Source organism: Nicotiana attenuata, chromosome 1 (assembly GCF_001879085.1).
Source record: "Nicotiana attenuata strain UT chromosome 1, NIATTr2, whole genome shotgun sequence".
In the NCBI taxonomy this organism is placed as follows: domain Eukaryota; kingdom Viridiplantae; phylum Streptophyta; class Magnoliopsida; order Solanales; family Solanaceae; genus Nicotiana; species Nicotiana attenuata.
In genome coordinates this window covers 86,302,798-86,323,856 of record NC_031989.1, presented here as the reverse complement: position 1 = coordinate 86,323,856, position 21,059 = coordinate 86,302,798, and the positions used below count along the sequence as shown (strand labels likewise).

Below are 21,059 nucleotides of genomic sequence, written 5' to 3'. Positions count from 1 at the left end.
AATTGGGGTAATTTTTGTATATTTTTATACATTTATTTGATATTTTTTAAGCTAATTGCATATAATTATAATTATTGTCTATTTTACGATTAACAGCATTCTATAATTATAAAATCACTTTTAGTATTTTTACATTAATATTTATATGTTATTAATTGGTCCAGTACCTTTAATTTATTTTCAAGTCATTTTTTACTATTTTTATAAATTAAAAGGGGAAAACTGACTATTTAAATGACAGCCCTTTTGTATTTCAATTTTAGCCCAAATTTGACCCCCAATCACACCCTAATCAAACGACCCAATTTTGTTATAACCCGACCCATACCCTTTCTTATCATACCCAAACCCGGTCCCCATTTAGCCCATTTAATCCAAGCCGTTGATCTTTTAGATCAACGGCTTCCCTCGTCCCTTTCCTTTTTTAATTCAAACAACCCCTTTACCCTACCTCATTTCTCACCAACCGCCGCCTCTGAAACCCTCCGCTCTCTCAAATTCTCTCAAGGGTTCTCAAACCCTAGCCGCCTCTTGCCGTCTCAGACCAGAGATCCACCGGAATCTATGGCCACCAAAGCTATGGGGATCTCACACCCACCCCCAGGTGCTCTTATACACCAGTTTTCTGAAGATTCAAGGCCTGAACTTGAAGATCTCTACCTAGATCTCCTTCGATTCAGGGTTCCATGGTCGTCTCCGGCTTTACTCCGGCATATCGTGGACGTTCGAGCCCGAGTCTAACTTCTCCGGCTTAGATCCACGAGTTTTCCAGGCCTTTCTCACTTCTAGGTTTCTTCTAAAACCCTAACCTTTCGAGGTTCTTCTGATTTCTCTAGATCTGTCCTAGATCTGTGTTTATCTTGGGGTCTCAAACGTTTTCTCAAAAGGTTCTTTCAAAAACTTGCTTTTTTAGCCTTTTCATCTTCCCCGATTTAGGATTTCTTTGATCTTTTAACATGCTCTACTGTGATTCTTATATGTTTTTTTCTACTATGTTTCTTCTACTATGTTTCTTCTATGATCCTAATGTGCTTCTTCTACTGTATTTCTTCTACCTTGTTCTTACGAGTTCTTCTACTGTATTTTTTTGCAAGATTGTTCTTTATTATGTTATTCATGAGTTTCTTCTACTGGGAAATATGTGTTCCTTTATGATTTCTGCTCTTATTCCGTTAATATTTTTGCTTGACTTACTTTTCTTCATCTCTAGACTCGATTAATGGTAAAAAACCCTAAAATTTGGGGTTCATTCGAGTTTTGAGGTTATTTGTTATGTGATTTGTTTGTTTCTTATCAATAAATTCTGTCTTTTCAATTACCCAAAACTCCCCTTTATTTTTTGTACTGCATTATCCCTTTTCCTTCTTTGTTTATAAATTCCAACATGCTTGTTAGCAACCCTTATGTGTAAATTTATTTGCATACTTGTTTACATTAAAGTCACAACATAGCATGGCCAGGAACCACACTAGTGGATCTTGAGGGGTGCCTAACACCTTCCCCTCGAAATAATTTCTAGCCCTTACCCGAACTCTGGTTTTCCAATTCAAAACCCTTCTTAGTGTCCTAATGTACTCAATCATTAGGTGGCGACTCTTAAATTCCAAAAACCCAATTCCCAAACGGGAATAGAGTTATCTTCCCGAATGTCGTAAACCCGATTTCGCGAGAAAAAGGGGGCGTCGACAAGCCCATACCCTAAATCTCTGGTAATGCAAACTAGTCTAAGAGTTAATCGCTCTAGGTGCCCTAACGCACCATAATCCGTTAGGTGGCGACTCTTCAAATTCAAATACCCAAATCCCAAAAGGAAATGAGTTATTACCCCCATGAGCGTCGAAACCCGCGGAGGACAAAAGGGGGCGCGACAGCATGACGACTCTGCTAGGGATACCTTTAGGCTCTTACCATAATGAACTTATTTTTATGAATTAGTCCAAGCATGCTTTATCCCATACCCTTTCCTCTTCTTTGAACTTAACTGTCTATTTTCTTTTAAGCATTTATGATTCTTTATTCCTAAAACTGACTTGTCTCCTGTTTTCTTTTCCTTAACTGTCTTTCAGTTATTTAAATACCGCATTTATTTTTCTACGTGCAAATACTTGACTACATGTTATTAATTGCTGCATAGATCATGCTCCACATCATATTCCACTCGTGCGTATCAAATCCTGTAGCAACGCTTGATGAGTGGTTGTGCTCTTCCTATTTATTACCCTTAAATTCGGAAAGGCTTATTTGCGGTAATAATAGTCAATCAGCGGTGCAGTTGACGGTTTCGTGCCTTTCCCCCTCAAGTTGTCCGCTTGAGGGTACCAGTCTAAAACCCCATAGTAACCTTACTCTGGTCAAAATTGTGCATGCATCATGGTCAAACCTAGTCGGATCAATTATGTTGTCCATATAATGATCCTTTAAGATTAGCCTTATCCAAAGTCCACCGGGGTTTCCATAATCCCAACGGACGCAACCACGTTCTGTGCATTAATTTGGAGAACTAAATGCCGATATGTTGATCATGAATGTATAAATAGTCCAGTCTGGTGGGGGAGAAAGGCCTAACCTTTTGTTTTGCAGAAAATGAGATGCTGAAGGAAGCGAGAGAGGACATTTGGCTAGAGCCTATCTGCTGCTGGGTCTGCGAGTTGGGAAACCTGTATGATGGAGTCAGGAAGATCGAATCTGGGGAAGGTCCTTCTGGGACCAAATAGGCTAGATTTATTTGCTTTCCTAAATGTAATAAGGCCATGTGCCAATAGTGACTTACTTTTCTATTATCTTAGTGTCGTTTTGGGATTCGTCTATTTTCATATTATGAAATGAGGCATTTCTTGGCACTAAAGTTCTCCAAATATATTTGTCGCTAGGCCTACCTCGGGCACAACGAGGCTCCCAAATTAGGACACGAATTTACATTCTCGCAATATGTGTTTAAATACTGCAAACATTCCAGAACACCTACTGACTTGTTTATCTTTCCTTCTTTATTCCCATCCCCTAAGGTTGGTTCACACATACTGGTATCATCAGCATACCTAAAGGTCCTCCACACGCTCCTCTTTCAAGTGATCCTAAAAGCAAAGGAAAAGTCAGAATAAATGATACAATGCAGTGAATAATCGAGGAGGAGGAGGATGAAGGCCTCACCATTCAGACCGTGGAGAAGGGAGCTGTTCTTAGGAACTGGACCGCCACACCATCCCGGGCCCGCCGAGTCCCTGGGTAGCTAGGCAGATTTTATTTCTATAGCCATTCTAGGAATTTAAGAGTTTCAGTAACTTTGTTTCAAAAGACTTATTTGTTTCAAAATAAACGCTCGATTCATCGAGCCGTACTTGTCCGGATGTTTTTCAGTCTTAATCAAATGCATTGCTCTTTATTATTCATTATTATTTTCTACACATTTTCTTTCTACAGCGTTATTATTACTTTTTCCGATGAACCGGTGACTGTGACATGTAATGAGGCAATGCAATATGAGGATAGTGATTCGGATGAAGAAGACGAGATACCCGAGGAAGTTGTCAGGGAGGTTGAAAGCTTTGAGAATAAGCCTAAGTCCAATCTGGATGAAACCGAAGCAGTAACCTTGGGGGACGCAGAGACCGTTAAGGAGACTCGCATCAGCATTCACTTATCACCAATAGAAAAGGAAGAGTACATTCGCTTCTTAAGGGAGTATGAGGGTATTTTCGCATGGTCATATGATGACATGACAGGTTTGAGCACGTCCATAATGTCTCACAAGTTACCTACCAATCCAACGTGTCCGCTGGTGAAGCAGAAACTCAGAAAGTTCAAACCAGACATGAGCCTGAAAATCAAGGAGGAGGTTACCAGGCAGATCAAAGCCAAAGTTCTTAGGGTGGTTGAGTACCCAACTTGGTTAGCCAACGTTGTGCCAGTTCCAAAGAAAGATGGGAAAGTCAGAGTGTGTGTTGACTATCGAGACTTAAACAGATCAAGTCCCAAGGATGACTTTCCACTGCCAAATATACACATACTGATCGACAACTGCACCAAGCATGAACTTCAATCCTGTGTAGATTGCTTCGCGGGTTATCACCAGATCTGGATGGATGAAGAAAAAGCAGAGAAAACAGCTTTCATTACACCATGTGGGGGTATACTGCTACAAGATGATGCCATTCGGTCTGAAGAATGTCGGGGCTACTTACATGAGAGCCATGACAACCATCTTACATGATATGATACACAAAGAAACAGAGGTGTATGTAGACGACGTCATTATCAAATCCAAGAGGGCCGCAGACCATATAGCAAACTTGAGAAAGTTCTTTAACAGACTAAGGAGGTACAACCTGAAACTGAACCCCGCCAAATGTGCATTCGGGGTTCCCGCAGGAAAGTTATTGGGGTTCATTGTCAGCCGTCGAGGGATTGAACTAGATCCGTCAAAAGTCAAGGCTATTCAGGAGTTACCGCTGCCTATGAGCAAAAAGGACGTGATGAGCTTCCTAGGGCGTCTCAATTATATCAGTCGCTTCATAGCACAGTCCACAGTCATATGTGAACCCATCTTCAAGATGCTAAGGAAAGATGCCGAGACAAGCTGGACCGAAGATTGTCAGAAAGCTTTTGACAAAATCAAGCTGTACCTATCCACACCACCGATCCTGGTCCCGCTAGAGCCAGGACGACCTTTGCTGCTCTATCTATCCATATTGGATGGAGCCTTCGGCTGTGTTCTGGGACAACATGACGACACAGGGAGGAAGGAGCAGGCCATATACTACCTGAGTAAGAAGTTCACACCTTACGAAGCACGGTACTCTCTGCTGGAACGTACTTGCTGTGCTTTGACCTGGACGGCCCAGAAGTTGACTCATTACTTCTGTGGCTACACCACATACCTCATATCCAGGGGACCCTCTGAAGTATATATTTTAGAAACCCATGCCGACCAAGAAATTGGCCAAATGGCAGATACTGTTGAGTGGGTTCGATATCGTCTACGTAACTCAAAAGGCGGTCAAAGGACAAGCATTGGCGGATCATCTTGCTGAGAATCTGGTGGGAGGTGAATACGAACCCTTGAAAACGTATTTTCCTGATGAAGAGGTGTCATTCGTAGGAGAAGACATTACTGAAGCATATGATGGTTGGAGTATGTTTTTCGACGGAGCTGCAAATTTCAAAGGAGTGGGCATTAGGGCAGTTATGGCATCAGAAACAGGTCAACATTATCCGGTATATGCTAAGCTCAGATTTCCCTGCACTAACAACATGGTAGAGTATGAAGCCTGCATATTAGGACTCAACATGGCAATCGACATGAAGATTCAGGAGCTGCTAGTGATCGGTGATTCAGATTTGCTTGTGCACCAGGTACAAGGAGAGTGGGCCACCAAAAATTCCAAGATATTACCATATCTGCACCACGTGCAGGAATTGAGAAAGAGGTTCACCAAGATAGAGTTTCGTCATGTACCCAGAATTCAAAATGAGTTTGCCGACGCATTGGCCACCTTATCATCTATGATACAGCATCCAGACAAGAATTATATTGATCCCATTCCTGTAGGGATCCATAATCAATCGGCATATTGTGCTCATGTTGAAGAAGAAACAGATGGAAAGCCTTGGTTCCATGACATCAAGGAGTATCTGTCAAAGGGAGAATATCCAGAGCGTGCAAATCACACTCAGAAGCGCACACTTCGAAGATTGTCCAATCACTTCTTCCATAGAGGAGGAAATTTGTACAGGAGAACTCCTATTTTAGGATTGCTAAGATGTGTCGACGCAAAAGAAGCTTCTAAGCTACTCGAGGAGGTACATGCTGGGACCTGTGGCCCGCACATGAATGGTTTCGACTTGGCTAAGAAGATACTCAGGGCCGATTACTTTTGGATGACCATGGAGACCGATTGTATCCAGTATGTCTGCAAATGCTACCAATGTCAAGTGCACGCCGATATGATAAAAGTACCGCCAAATGAGCTTAATGCAACAAGCTCACCCTGGCCGTTCGTCGCCTGGGGAATGTATGTCATTGGTCCGATTGAGCCCACTGCTTCAAACGGACACAGGGTTATTCTGGTAGCCATTAATTACTTCACAAAATGGGTAGAGGCTACATCTTACAAAGCTGTAACCAAGAAAGTCATCGCAGATTTTATCAAAGATCGTATTGTCTGCCGAATCGGAGTTCCTGAGTCTATTGTTACTGATAATGCCGCCAACCTCAACGGTGATCTGATGAAAGCTATGTGTGAAACTTTCAAAATCAAGCACAAGAATTCCACAGCCTACAGACCTCAGATTAATGGAGCAGTAGAAGCCGCCAACAAAAACATCAAGAAGATACTAAGGAAGATGGTAGGAAACCAAAAACAATGGCACGAGAAGCTACCTTTCGCTTTATTGGGATACCGCACTACAGTTCGCACATCAACTGGGACAACTCCCTACATGCTGGTTTATGGTACCAAGGCCGTCATCCCAGCCGAGGTAGAGATCCCTTCTCTAAGAGTCATACAAGAAGCTGAACTCAGCGCAGAGTGGATAAGAAACCGCTATGAACAATTGGCCCTCATCGATGGAAAGAGTATGAACGCAGTATGTCACAGCCAACTCTATTAGAATAGAATGTCTAGAGCTTTCAACAAAAGGGTCAAACCAAGACAGTTCGCACAGTGATAGCTGGTGCTGAAGAAGATCTTCCCACATCAAGATGAAGCCAAAGGGAAATTCTTTCCCAATTGGCAAGGTCCGTACATGGTTCACAGGGTGCTGGTAGGAGGAGCACTCATACTTGCAGAAATGGATGGAGAAATCTAGCCAAAACCAATCAATTCAGACGCAGTCAAGAGATACTATGCTTAGATTATTTACATTTCCTCATCTGATGTATTGAACTATGCTTGACCTGATTACCATTTAAGAGGGGATACGTAGGAAGCCTTATGGGTTCAGTCATATCATAACAAAATTTCCATTTTCCCCAGGATCAGAAACTGGGGCAGAATTTTGAGGAGGACCCTCAAAATTCTGGAGCAAGTCCAGCCGACGCGAACATGTGTCAAACGGTCAGAAATCAGTTAAGAAACTGGGGCAAACGGTCAAAAGATCATCTACCAAACTGGGGCAGAATTTTTAGGTGGACCCTCAACATTCCAATATAAGAGAGCTGCAATGCCTTAAATGTGTTATAGTCACTAGTTCATCTAAATTACTTGATATGTTTCTGAATAACTCTATTTTTTCATCAATAATTGCATGCTTTCGGAAACTCTATTCCGTAACAGTTAGGTTACCCGGGAAACTCAAAAGGGCCCCAAAACGAAGCATAGCAAAGCCAGCCGATAGAAGCACGAACCAACCTCCCCCCCCCCCCCCTCCACAAAACTTACAATTTTTCTTTGAGCGCAGGCACATCAGACGCAACGGTAACATCCGCAGAAATATACACATAACAAGATCACTATCAATCGGACCATCCGACAATGAATATATCTCCAGCTAAGACATATGCTACTCTTATTTGCTACTCGCTTCTCGCATGAGGCTAATCCTTGCCTCCGTACTTGCATGAGGCTAATCCTTGCCTCCCTATTTGCATGAGGCTAATCATTGCCTCCATACTTGCACGAGGCTAATCCTTGCCTCCACACTTACATGAGGCTAATCCTTGCCTCCCTATTGGCATGAGGCTAATCCCTGCCTCCCTACCTGCATGAGGCTAATCCCTGCCTCCCTATTTGCACGAGGCTAATCCTTGCCTCCATACTTGCATGAGGTGAATCCTTGCCTCCCTAATTGAATGAGGCTAATCCCTGCCTCTATACCTGCATGAGGCTAATCCCTGCCTCCCTATTTTCACGAGGCTAATCCCTTCCTCCATATTTGCATGAGGCTAATCCTTGCCTCCATACTTGCATGAGGCTAATCCTTGCCTCCCTATTTTCATGAGACTAATCCCTGCCTCCTTACTTTCATGATGCTAATCCCTACCTCCCTATCTGCATGAGGCTAATCCATGCCTCCCTATTTGCACGAGGCTAATCCCTGCATCCATATTTGCATGAGGCTAATCCTTGCCTCCAAAATTGTATGAGGCTAATCCTTGCCTCCCTATTTGCATGAGGCTAATCCCTGCCTCCCTATTTGCACGAGGCTAATCCCTGCCTCCATATTTGCACGAGGCTAATCCTTGCCTCCATACTTGCATGAGGCTAATCCCTGCCTCCCTATTTTCATGAGGCTAATCCCTGCCTCCATATTTGCACGAGGCTAATCCTTGCCTCCACACTTGCATGAGGCTAATCCTTGCCTCCCTATTTGCATAAGGCTAATCCCTGCCTCCTACTTGCATGAGGCTAATCCCTGCCTCCCTATTTGCATGAGTCTAGTCCTTGCCCCCATATTTGCATGAGGCTAATCCTTGCCTTCATACTTGCATGAGGCTAATCCTTGCCTCCATATCTGCATGAGGCTAATCCCTACCTCCCTATTTTCATGAGGCTAATCCTTGCCTCCATACTTGTACGAGGCTAATCCCGGACTCCATATTTGCATGAGGCTAATCCTTGCCTCCCTACTTGCATGAGGCTAATCCCTGCCTCCCTACTTGCATGAGGCTAATCCTTGCCTCCTTATTTGCATAAGGCTAGTCCTTGCCTCCATACTTGCATTAGGCTAATCCCTGCCGCCCTATTTGCATGAGGCTAATCTCTGCCTCCACATCTGCATGAAGCTAATCCCTGCCTCCACATTCGCATGGGACTAAGCACTGTCCCTTTTCGCACAAATATTGCTCTATTTCTAGTACTATTTATTTGCTTTTCGATCGGGCTAAGCTCTGCCCTCTATTTCACAAGACTAAGCCTTGTCTTGATAACGTCATGTTATTGCATATCATGGGCTGAAATATCGCCAATCTATCCAAAGGCATCATAGTCTAAAAGGCATCATCCTCATAGTCGGATGACACCATGCCATGGCCTGAGGATCCCTCAAATTTGCATATCATTATTCAAAGCGTCATGGTTCGGGGGCACCATTTGTCATGTCCCGAGAACATCATTTCATGGCCTGCGAATACCTCACTAAAAAATTCATACCTTCATGGTCCAAAAGGGAATCTGCATCATGTTTTAATTTTCGCACAAGTACATGTTCGTAGCATCTTTTAGCTGCAGGTGACTAGTAAGAAACCGCCATCCTAGCAGGAGCGATCTCGCTCCAGTTCTTTCAATTGTCTCGGACCTTATTCGCTCACCATAGCCGCTTCCGCATCTCGTGCCCGTTCTTGCAATGACTTTGTCGGTATATTCCGCCGATGAATCCAGAACTACACATGGCCTGATTCCTGTAAAATCAAGGATATGTAGGCAGCTCGAAGACCGGAGTCCGGCCTCTGTCTTTCAAAAACATCCCGCCCGGTCAAAATTGGCCATCATTTCTTTACCCGAAAACTCTTTCATCCTTCCCGGGTAAAGAGGGGCAGCTGTTGATAACCAATTTTTTCCCTATATATTTTTAATACACATATATACTTTCAAAATAGCTCACATGCATATATAAGCATGCATAAGTTTTTTACAATTTTGAAGGCTTTAAATTGATTTATTTCTTCCCCTTTTACTTATAAATTTCCAATAATTATCCTTCAAATTATCTTTTTGGTAATTTAGCCATCTAAATTCTATATTTATGCCAAAATATTGCATAAATATTTTAGTGCATTTTTTATAATTGCATTTACATTTTTAAAGCCAACTTGCATATATTTGCAATACTAGCCTTATTAATGCATAATTACGTTATTAACGCGTAAAATGGTCTTTTGTATTTTTAAAATATTAAACAACTATTTTTAATCATTTTCAGTACATGAAATATTTTTTAGAAATTATTTTATTATTTTTTATAAATTGTATAGTATTGAAAATGGCTATTTAAAACTTAGCCTATTTATTTTCAATTTCAGCCTAAATTCAACCCAACCCAGCCCAATTTCTAATTAAATTACCCGACCCAGGCCCCAAACACATTTACCTGACCCAATACCGGCCAAATCCTGGCCGTTGACCAGATTCTTCCTTTCCTAATTAAACCAACCAATACCCCCCAAACTTAATTCATTCTACAACCCACCCTGCCGCCCTAAAATCCTCTCTGCTCTCAAAACACTCTCAACCTAAACCCTAATCTTCAAACGTCGTCCTCCCATCTCCGGCCATCTCCGGTGACCTCTCAGCATCTCTTAGGCCTCCAATGGCTTCTCTCATGTCGTTCTTGCCTTCTCTAAGGCCCTCAAGGGACCAGGGCCATGCCGACTTGCACCTAGGTTTCATCTCCTTCCTGTTCCTGGCCATTCCAGTGTGATTTCAAGCGAAATCGTTCTATATTTGCTGCGATCTATGGGTTTCTAGACGTGTTTCTTCACCTCTGTATGGTTCTCTTCGAAACCCTAATCTTTTTTCTATACCTCCTAGATTTGTAGAGATCTAGTACGTTTTGAGTTTTTTTCTTGAGTGTTTTACAATAGCCTTGAGATTCTTTACAAGAATCGTTTGATTTCAAATGATTTCTTCACCTTTTCTAAAACTAGGGTTTTCGGAATTTCTTTTAAAACTTTGTTCAAATGATTCTTTGTGTTTAAACTTCTATTTCTCACATGTTTTGATTGATTCTATGAGTCTACTACAACCTCAACTCGCCTATGCTGAAAGCCCTAATTAGTTTAGGGTTCTTCGTTTGGTTTTTGAGTATTAGCATGACTGACCGGTTCTTGTTTTGAGTTTTTGTGATTTCTTGCGACTGTCTTGCCTTGATATGCTTCTACTGAGTTTCTTAGTCTAAACTTTCACTGATTCTATGTGCTTGTGTTCATCTTGACTGATCACATCAAGACCTGCATCTTTCTCATTGAATCAGTATTGTTTAACTTTTATTTTGCTAGAGTTATGTGTCGATTCCTTACTGTCCATGTTTTCCCTTATTTATATGCTAAAAGTGCTGACTCTTTTCATGACCTTCTCATTGATTAAGCTATGTAATATTCTGAATTCCTTATTTCTTGGGTTGATTTGAACACTTTCCCTTAAACCTTCGATTCTTACCTTTCTACTCAATTTGATTGATCTGCTTGCCTTAATTAACTTTACCTTACCTTGTCTGCATTGTTACTGGATTCTTACTGATTATTTCCTTAACTAGAATTTTCTGAACCTATCCCTAATTACCTGTTCTATACTTGCACTGTTTGAAGGCTTTCCTTATTTGTTATACTCCAGCTATGTATGATTTCTTTCCTTATTTGTCACCTGATCTTTACCGTTTGAATTGATTCCCTTAATTAAGGGAGGACTCGAACTGATTTTACTCTGAGTTCTATAATTACTGAATAATTTAATTCTTACCTTATTTACCTAGCTTTCATACTAATATATATATTGCTCTCTTCTACAGTCTAAGGACATGAGTTGACATCTCCTATACAATCAAAAAGCTCTTCTGCTTGCTTTGTTACATACTATTGTTACAAAATTAGCTGGCTGTAAGCCAAGGCTAATTATTGCACTCTACTTTTCGTGTACTCTCTTTACTGGTATGTCCTGATTTTAAAGTCAAGCTCTCAAACCAATGTGTTTCATACTGCTTCAGTTCATCATATTCCTAATCTGTTTCTATCTATTGTTTTGTCGTTCAACATGTAATCGACCGATTACTTCACCTAGTTATGTCTTATTACTATTAGGACCAGCATGTCTTATGAACTTGTAGTCTGTTTAAATTTAACTCGACCCTATTTTTGAATGTTGGTTTACTTGCTATTTAGTCTCTAGTATGATCCTTTCTTTGCAAAGCAATGTTGTTACCCTAAGTTGTTTGGTTCTATGTTGGTTCTGAAATTCTTACTGTGTTGTATCATTAGCTATCCCTAATCCCATGAACCCCCTAAAGCACCTCTGATTCTATAACTATGTTCTAATTGTCACCCGTGGATCCATGTATTACTGTTTGCACTATTAGCTACGCCCTTAATTGCAAAGACTTCTATTTATTTGTATTGTATGTTCCCACCCCCAATTACCTCTGTGTGAAGGTTTGTTATTTGCTTAACCCGTTTTGGCTCTATGTTTGATCTGTTGTTTGTACAACTCTTGCCAAAAATTGTTTTACTGAGCAATTCTCCTATTTATAAAACTACTTCAACTGAGTCTTTTCAAATACTGCTTTCCTATTTAAACCTTTTCAAAACTATGTCAATCACTCTCACTCTACTCTTAGGACCTTAAGTTCTGCCCCTCCAGTGTATGACTGCCTTGGGATCCCAATGAGATCCCTCTGAACTCTGATGCACTGGAGCGGGCTCTTCCACACTGCACTTACTCAGTTCTGGTTATAAAGTCCAGGTATGAGCACTGCCCGGGATCCTTGAGATCCTTAGGGAACTCTGATGCACCTAGACAATGATATTGTCTATGGAATTTGGCATTTGAGGCTATTGGAGGCTTGGGAAGTCATTAGGGCCTGATTCAGGCTCGCCATAGTTAACTTCTTCTTTTCTTTATTGTTTATGTAATTTATTCATCTGGTCTGTAATAATTATTTGTAAACGACATTGGGGTGATTAGTGAAAAGGGGTGGGTAGTTACATATCTGTGGGGTAACTCGGGTAGATACCATGCCTATAGGATCGTGTTGATGTACTTGCTATACCATGCTAGAAACCATGCCTATAGGATTTAAAGGGATTCAACATTAGAAATCATGTCTATAGGGTTAAAATCAACTTTCATAAGTAGATACCATGCCTATAGAGAATAAAGGGATTGAGTTCAATTTCTGCTACTGCATGTATCTGCATTTGTCTCACTAGAAATCATGCCTATAGGTTCTGACATCAGCTCTTAACAATTAGATACCATGCTTATAGGAATTAAAATCAGAAATTCTGTTTATAGAACTTAAAATCAACTTAGTTTAAACAAGTCGGTCTAATTCATGTTAGTTCACTTGAAATTGGCCTAAACAATTGTCTATTTCTTCAAATGAATTTCTTTTTTTTCAAAACTGCCTTAATTTACTATCACTAGACAGCATGCCTATAGGAACTCAAGAATCCGTTTTAAAAATTGTTCATTGTTATACTACATCAACGTAGTTATCATGCTCTTAGGACGTCACTGTTCTGCGTTTAGGCAAGCCTATAGGGCGATTTTAAATTCTGCAACTCTGAAACTATATTTTTGCTACTTAAAGTTGTCTGGATTTAACAGGTTTAATCAGTGGGCAAGTTAAATAGGATCTTTCACATATTTTGTCCTAATTCAACACTATATAACCCCTACTCACCTAGATATCATGTTCTGGGATTTTTTCTCTTAAGTATTTGAATGTTGCTTGAAGACGTGCACTTATTTGTTATGGTTGAGGAGGTAACTGTGAGCCTATAACTTGTTTCTTTAAATGTAGTCCTAACTGTTCTTGATTGTCGCCTAGATTTTTATCCTTTAAAACCTTAGGAAAGTCTAGAGCTGTCCAAAGAATATAGACCCTAAAATACCCCCGGGGCCACGAGGAAGGGACGGGTAGTGCACACATAGGACATTGTCAAGGTTACTAGAACGCTTTAGGCTATGACCAAGGGGAGGGACTTGGGTAGAACAGGATATGATGACTACGCGTTAATGTCACGTGTAGCCCCTCATTAACGAGTGTTTATCGGGCATTGCGTGGGGGTGATCCTGTAGGCTAACCAACCTAGGACCCCTCCTTCCCAAATTCCCTTTGTCTAAAACTTTACCTTTTTTTATGTACACAACTTGTCCAAATTCTTTATGTTATTATTTGAGTCATACAATGTCCAACATGCTTTATTTGCAATTATGTGTTTCAACTACTTATTTGTTAAAGAACTAATTTACAAGTATAAGTTCGGCTGGGATCCACCGTTGTGGACCGAGAGGCATGCCTAACACCTTCCCCTCAAGGTTATTTTGAGCCCTTACCCTAAATCTTTGGTAATGCATACTAGTCTAAGAGTTAATCACTCTAGGTGCCCTAACGCACCATAATCCGTTAGGTGGCGACTCTTCATATTCAAATACCCAAATCCCAAAAGGAAATGAGTTATTACCCCCATGAACATCGAAACCCGGACTTTCTCCGCGGAGGAAAAAAGGGGGCACGACAAGGAAAAGTGGACAACACTCTATTTCTAAGGACAAAGGGAAGAATATTCTGATTGTGAAAGTGTGTGGATGACATTATCTTTGGGGATACTAATGAAGAAATATGCAAAGAAATTGCTGAGATTATGGAAATGAGTTTGACCTAAGCATAATGGGTGAGTTGAACTTCTTTCTGGGGATGCAAATCAAGCAAACACCTACTGGAACCATGATACATTAGCAGAAGTACATCAAAGAACTACTAAAGAAGTTCAACATGGACTCCTATAAGTTCGTTGACACTCTCATTGCCACTGCAACAAAACTAGACCTTTATGAAGAAGGGAAAAGTGTTGAACAGAAACTATATAGAGGAATGATTGGGTCACTACTGTAACTCACAGCAAACAGGCCTGATATTGTGTTCAGTATGGGAATGTGTGCAAGATTTTAGGCAAATTCCAAGGAATCTCACCTGAAGGCTGTCAAACAGATACTAAGATATCTCAAGGGGACTCTTGACCTCTGCATATGGTATCCCAGTGGATATAGCTTTGATCTAGTTGGTTATGTTGATGTTGGTGCAGGTTTTTATGTTGACAGGAAAAGCACTTCAGGAACAACTAATTTCCTGTGTTCATGTCTAGTGTCGTGGGGAACAAAGAAGCAAAACTCAGTGGCCTTATCTATAGCTGATGCTAAATATGTGGCAACATCATCCTGTTGTGCTCAATTGCAATAGATAAGGCAATAGCTAAGGGACTATGGTATTTTTGTTGACTGTGTTTCCATTTACTGTGATAACACCAGTGCCATAAACATAGCAAAAAAATCCATGTCAGCACAAGAGAACCAAGCACATTGACATTAGACACCACTTTCTTAGAGACAATGTTGAAAAGGGGAATATCTCAATTAACTTTTGTAAAACTGAAGATCAAATTACTGATATTTTTACTAAAGCTCTGAGTAGGGATAACTTTGAAAGGAATAGAATAGAACTAGGTCTAATCAATTCTTTCAACTAAGTTGAACCCCAGTGATTGGTTAGAAAAGGTAAAATTAGATGTAGACAACTAAGTACAATGTGTTTGATTCACCTTCGTGGTTGTATTAAGCACACACACTTGCTTGAAAATCTGGTTGATCACTATGTTGCATGATACTAATGTGAAATGTTGAAGCTTTATTGCAGAAACAAGTAGCTACTAAGGAGTTGGTTCTTCGACTCAGGTATGTGTTATATTCTCTTAATTCATTAGGACTTAATATCCTAAAATTATTGCTATTCTCAGACTATTAATTCCATTGGCAGCACTTCTAGTTGCCTTCTAGTTAAAGAGTAAAGGGGGTCTTAGTGCAATTAGAGATTAATTACTCCTGAAATCCTAACAGTCAAAGTAATCATTATAAGTGTCCCGTTAGAACTCGAATTCGGTCGCCTTCTCTCTTTCGGTCAAATCAAAAGTAACGTCTTTAAAAGGCAATTATGATCAGCTTCTCAAACCTCACCGTTTCTCTTAAACCCTAAGCAAGAATCAAGAGCAAATATCAAGAACCAATTCTCTCCTTCCCTTCATCGAGTCTCTCTCTGATCACCATGCCTAAATCCAGCCAAACCCCTTCTAATGCCAAATTTTCATCCAAGGCTAAAGCAAAATCCAAAAACATCAAGCCCAAATTAATGAAAAGTGTTAAGCCATCAAATGAACCCACACCAACGCCCCTTCTCCTTCGATATCCTCCATTGTACCTACATCCCTTGTTTCTGATGTTCTCACCATCCCCACCTTCATTACACCCCCACTTCCAAAACCAACCACCCATGCATCTGAGCGTACTGTGAAAAATACCTCAAATTCAATCAATGTCAAGGCTACTCCAAGAAAATCTGTCAAGAAAGTGCCTGATGCTACTACTCAAGTAGACACAGTGGTCAAGGAAGCTGTGGTTCAGGGGGAATCAGTGCCAGTCATTGCTAATCAGGTAAAAAATCCTCCCTCAAAATTAGATGTTTTGGTATCCGATATAACTATTACACCCTTAGACACTCTCCCACCCACGAGTGAGATACCACAAGTGGAGAAATTCACTATAGAAAAGAGTGCAGACAATCTGGGGAAAGAGGTAGATACTACTACTGTGGTGCCTGTGGTTGAGGGGGAAGGAAGTAAAGAACCAGTACAAAATGAGGCATCTGATGGTTTTCATTTAGCTGGAAAGATGAGGATAATGATAGGGGTAAAAAAGAAGAAGAAGCTGTGGACAATCATGAGGAGAATAATGCTGAAAACAAAGCTAATGAAGAAGAAAAGAGTGAGCATGAGGGAGAATCAAGAGATGAGAAGGAGAGTGATATGGATGATAAGATAGGTGAACAAGTAAATGATTTTGCAGAAGGAGATAATCATAGTGAAGAAGAGGACAATTTTGAGAGTGTGGGTGAGGATCAAGAAAAAATAAGTAAGAGTGAAGGAGTGGATGAAGAAAGTGAGGAAGAGAACGAGAATATGTGTGAGGATTCTGAAGGTTCTAGATATTTGGGAACACTTTCATAGCCCCTTCAGAAGAAACTGGTGAAGAAAAAGAGACTCAAGAACCTGGGCCTTTGTTAACTCCTTTCACTGGAGATGAAGTGGTTAGTAGTGATGAAGATGACTTGTCATTGTCTGAGGCAGGAAAGAAACCCAGAAAGACTCTTGTGAAAGCAACAAAGTCAATAGTACTAACAAGTAAAAGAAAGGCTATTGATGAACAAATTATTAAGGAGTCAAGAAGTGTCAAGAAGCCAAGGAAGAATGTTTCAATTGTCAAACCTATGGTTGAGCTGGATGGAGAAGATGAGTCCGAGTCTGATTTGCCAACTAAGTCCTCCACATAAAAGAGAAAGGTTGCCAAGGTTACAAAAACTGCTACCCCTTCTTCAAGGGCCAGTAGAGGAAAGACAAGAAAGAATGTACCTGCTGCAATTGATAGACTCAGAGTTCAAGAACAGAAAAGTGCTTAATGGGAAGATTCTTGCAAACACTGATGAGAAGGGGATGGTTCAACTGGTGGAAAAACTTGAGCTTTAGGGATGGAAGCACATGTTTGTCAAAGCTTTCCCTCTTGTATGTATTCCTGCTGTGGTGGAGTTCTATGCAAACTTCAAATTTGATGGGAAGGTAGTCAAAAGTAATGTAGGGGGTTTGAAATGGAGTTTGATGCTGAGGAGTTGGGGCTGCTTCTGAATATTTCTTCTTTTCGATTTGAAAATTACATAAAGAAAAAATGGCCAGCCATAGACAATGATGTTGACACTGCATTGTGGTCACAAGAAAGTTTTCTCAAAAGTTTGAACTGGATGCTCTCCAGAAGGTGTACAAGACTGATATGACTCCCTTCCATAAACTGTTGTTTCATTTTGTCAATTCCTGATGTTGATACCCAATTTTTTTCTATATTTATAAATACTTTCAAAAATAGCATATATATGCATATACAAGCCTGCACAAGGTTTTTATAATTTTTTCCACAATTTCAAAGATTTAAAAATAGATTTATCTCCTTCCCTTTTATTCATAAAATTCTCCATAATTATCCCTCAAATTATTGTTATGATGATTTGGTCAGTTAATTTCTATATTTATGCCAAAATATGATTAAAATATTTTTTGTGCATTTTTATAGTTGCATTTTGTATTTTTAAAGCTAAATTACATATAATTACAATATTAGCCCCATTAATGTATAATTATATTTATATGCATAAAATTGGTCTCCTATATTTTTAAAATGTTAAATATATATTTTAAATCATTTTAGTACACAAAATTATTTTCCAGAAATTAGTTATTATTTATCATAAATTATATGGGAAAATTACCTAGTTAAAATATAGCCGGATTTACATTTCAATTGTAGCCTAAATTAGACCCAACCCCAGCCCAATTTCATATTAAACTACCCGACCCAAACCCTGAACCCGCCTACCCGACCCAGCACCAATTAAATCCTGGCCGTTGATCTCTCAGATCAACGGCCCGTATTAATCCTTTCCTTTTTTAATTCCAATGACCCCCTAACCCTATCTCATTTCCAAATTCCGTCGCCTCTGTATTCTCTCATCTCTCAACCACTCAACCTAACCCTAGCTCTTCTCAACCGCCGACCTTCTTCTCCGGTCTTCTCCGGTGATCTCCCTTCAACTCCTAAGCCTCCAATGGTTCCTCTATTGCCATACTCACCTTCTCTGAGGTCTTCAAGGGCCCTGGGCCACGCCGACTTGCATTGAGGGTTTGCTATTGTCTGTTCTTGGTTACTTCAGTGTGATTTCAAGCGAAATGACGCTGTATTTGGCACGATCCTTGTGATTTTAGACAGGTTCTTTAATCTCTACTTGGGTTTCTTCTGAAAACCCTAAATTTTGCTTACATCTCCTAGATCTGTACAATTTTTTAAGCGATTTGAGTCTGTTTCTTTGATGTTTTACACTATCCTTGTAACTCTTTACAAGAATCATCGATTTCAAAGTGTTTTCACCCTCTTCTAAAATTAAGGTTTTCGGAACTTCTTCTAAAACTTTGTTTAAACCAATTCTTCATGTTTAAACTTCTACCGCTTGCATATTTCGACTGATTCTATAATTTTACTACCTTTTCAACTCGCCTATGTAGAAAGCCCTAAATTTCTAAGATTTCTTTGTTTGGTTCTGTGTGTTAGCATGACTACTCGATTCTTGTTTAAGTTTCTGCGATTATCTTGCCTCGAACATGTTCTACTGAGTCTTCTTATGCCCAACTTATATCGCCTCTTTATGTTTGTGTTCATCTTGACTGGTCAATACTTGCCTCTTTGCATGATGTGTTTGGTTACTCCCATTCCACTCCTTTTATATGCTAAAACTCTCTCTTTGATTGACTCTGAACTCCTTGTTTCTTGGCCTGATTTGAAAACTTCCCTGTAAACTCTCCATTCCCCTGTTAACTTGTTTACCTGTTACTCCCCTTAAATCAATGATTTCAAATACCAGATTCCCTGATTTACTATGTGCTGATTGTCGATTATTTCCATACTCTGCAACTTTATTTTGATTTATTACCTTATTTGGTGAACCGAGTACTTTACTGATTCTTCATTAGTTGTTTCCTTAATTAAACCCCTATGTACTTACCCCCTAATTGTCTATTTTATACCTTATACTCTACTTGATTTCTTTCCTTAATCATTTCTGCCTATTACCGTTGGTTGATTACCCTCTTAATTAAAGGGGTACTTACATTGATTTGATTCTGATTATTATTTGGTTCCATAATTACTATGCTACTATGATTCTTGCCCTATTTTACCTAATTTTCGAACTACTATATATACATACTCTCTCATTAACATAGACACACGAACACTCTTGGTTAAAAAAGCTCTCTCTCTCTCTCTCTCTCACACACACATAAACTTTCTGCTCTCTTTTGTGCTTGCCACTATTCTAAGTTAGCCGGCTGCAAGCCAAGGCTAACCATTGTGTTCTCCTGCTCTTTCACTTTTCTTACTGTCTTCTTTACTGGTATGTTCTAGTTTCAATTCAAGTTCCAACAACAATATGGTTCTTTTATTGCTTCAGTTCATCCTGTTTCTAGTTTGCTTCTATTTATGGTTTTGTTGTGAAACTTGTAGTTGATGTTTATGTTATTAGCATGTTGTGTACTCCCCTTCCTTAAGATCAGTATATTACCACCTCTATGTTGTTTTTGAACATGTCTGTACCAATTATCTCTACCTGTTATGTCTTTACCACCATGTGCTCCATGTATCCCCAAATCCTTATCACCCATGTATGTAAGTCTGTTCATCATGTCTGGTTCTGTAACTGTGGCTGGTCAGCTGTTTCTGAGCATATCCATACCAACTCCTAGACTTTTGCTTGACTATGTGTTTACAATCAGGTGTTCTATGTATCCCCAAATCCCTTGACCCCTGTTTGTGACTACTGAACTTGCTTTGGTTCTGTCACTCCTGGTTGTGTATGAACCTATCTTAAAGGTGTTGTGTTTGGACTTTTGTTCACTACTCCAATCTCTTTTCAAACTGTCCCTGTTGTTTTACTGAATTATTTTCAAACAAACTTCCTTTTAATACAGTTTTCCATTAAAATCTTTCAACTTGTGTCAAGCACTTTCACTCTACTCCTAAGTCAATAAGTTCGGCCCCCTCCAGTATGTGTACTGCCTTGGGATCCTCTTGAGAGCCCTCTGAACTCTGGCATACTGAGGTTGGCCCTTCCACACTGCACTTATTCATTTTGGTTACCAAGTCTAGGTGTAAGCACTGCCCGGGATCCTTGAGATCCTTAGGGAACTTTGATGCACCTAGACTATGACATTGTCTATGGAATTGAGGAATTTGAGGCTATTGGAGGCTTTGGAAATCTGGGCCTAACTGAAGGCTCCCTATAGAATAGCTTCTTATTTTCTTATTTACTTATGTAATTCATTCATATGGTCTGTAATAACTTGTAAACAAATATTGGGGTAATTAGTGAAAAGGGGTGAGTAGTTATATGTTTATGGGGTAATACGGGTAGAAATCATGCTTATAGGACTTTACATTTTAATACGATTGCCTTACCAAGTAGAAATCATGCTTATAGGGCTTTACATCTTGTCATGTTTATCTCACCATGCTAGAAGTCATGCTTATAGGTTTCAAGTAATTCCGTAATAGAAATCATGTCCGCAAGTCTTAAAATCAGCTTCACAAATAGATGCCATGCCTATAGGATTTAATCCAGATTCTGTTATAACAAGTGCTTATGTATGTTTCCATGCTTGCAAGTCTTTAAAATCAGTATTAAACTTAGATATCATGCCTATAGGGAACAATATCAAATCCTGCCTATGGATCTCGCCTAGGTTTAGTTTAAATAACTCAATC

The 21,059-nt window shown here is 39.9% G+C and overlaps 1 protein-coding gene across 1 annotated transcript; it reads left to right on the top strand.

The window, feature by feature from the left end:
• Window positions 565-17,031, top strand: LOC109238138 (RNA polymerase-associated protein LEO1-like). Its single transcript, XM_019404575.1, has 5 exons — window positions 565-735; window positions 14,605-14,859; window positions 15,346-15,383; window positions 16,366-16,664; window positions 16,709-17,031. The coding sequence occupies exons 1-5, from the start codon at window positions 565-567 to the stop codon at window positions 17,029-17,031; spliced, it is 1,086 nt and encodes a 361-aa protein (XP_019260120.1).

Bases quoted from the DNA above. Each gene is read 5' to 3' on its own strand.
- LOC109238138 (XM_019404575.1), top strand. From the start codon at position 565: ATGGCCACCAAAGCTATGGGGATCTCACACCCACCCCCAGGTGCTCTT. The intron at 736-14,604 runs GTCTAACTTCTC...GCAAGATTTTAG, and splicing joins TCGTGGACGTTCGAGCCCGA to GCAAATTCCAAGGAATCTCA. The intron at 16,665-16,708 runs GTGAGGATTCTG...ACACTTTCATAG, and splicing joins GGAAGAGAACGAGAATATGT to CCCCTTCAGAAGAAACTGGT.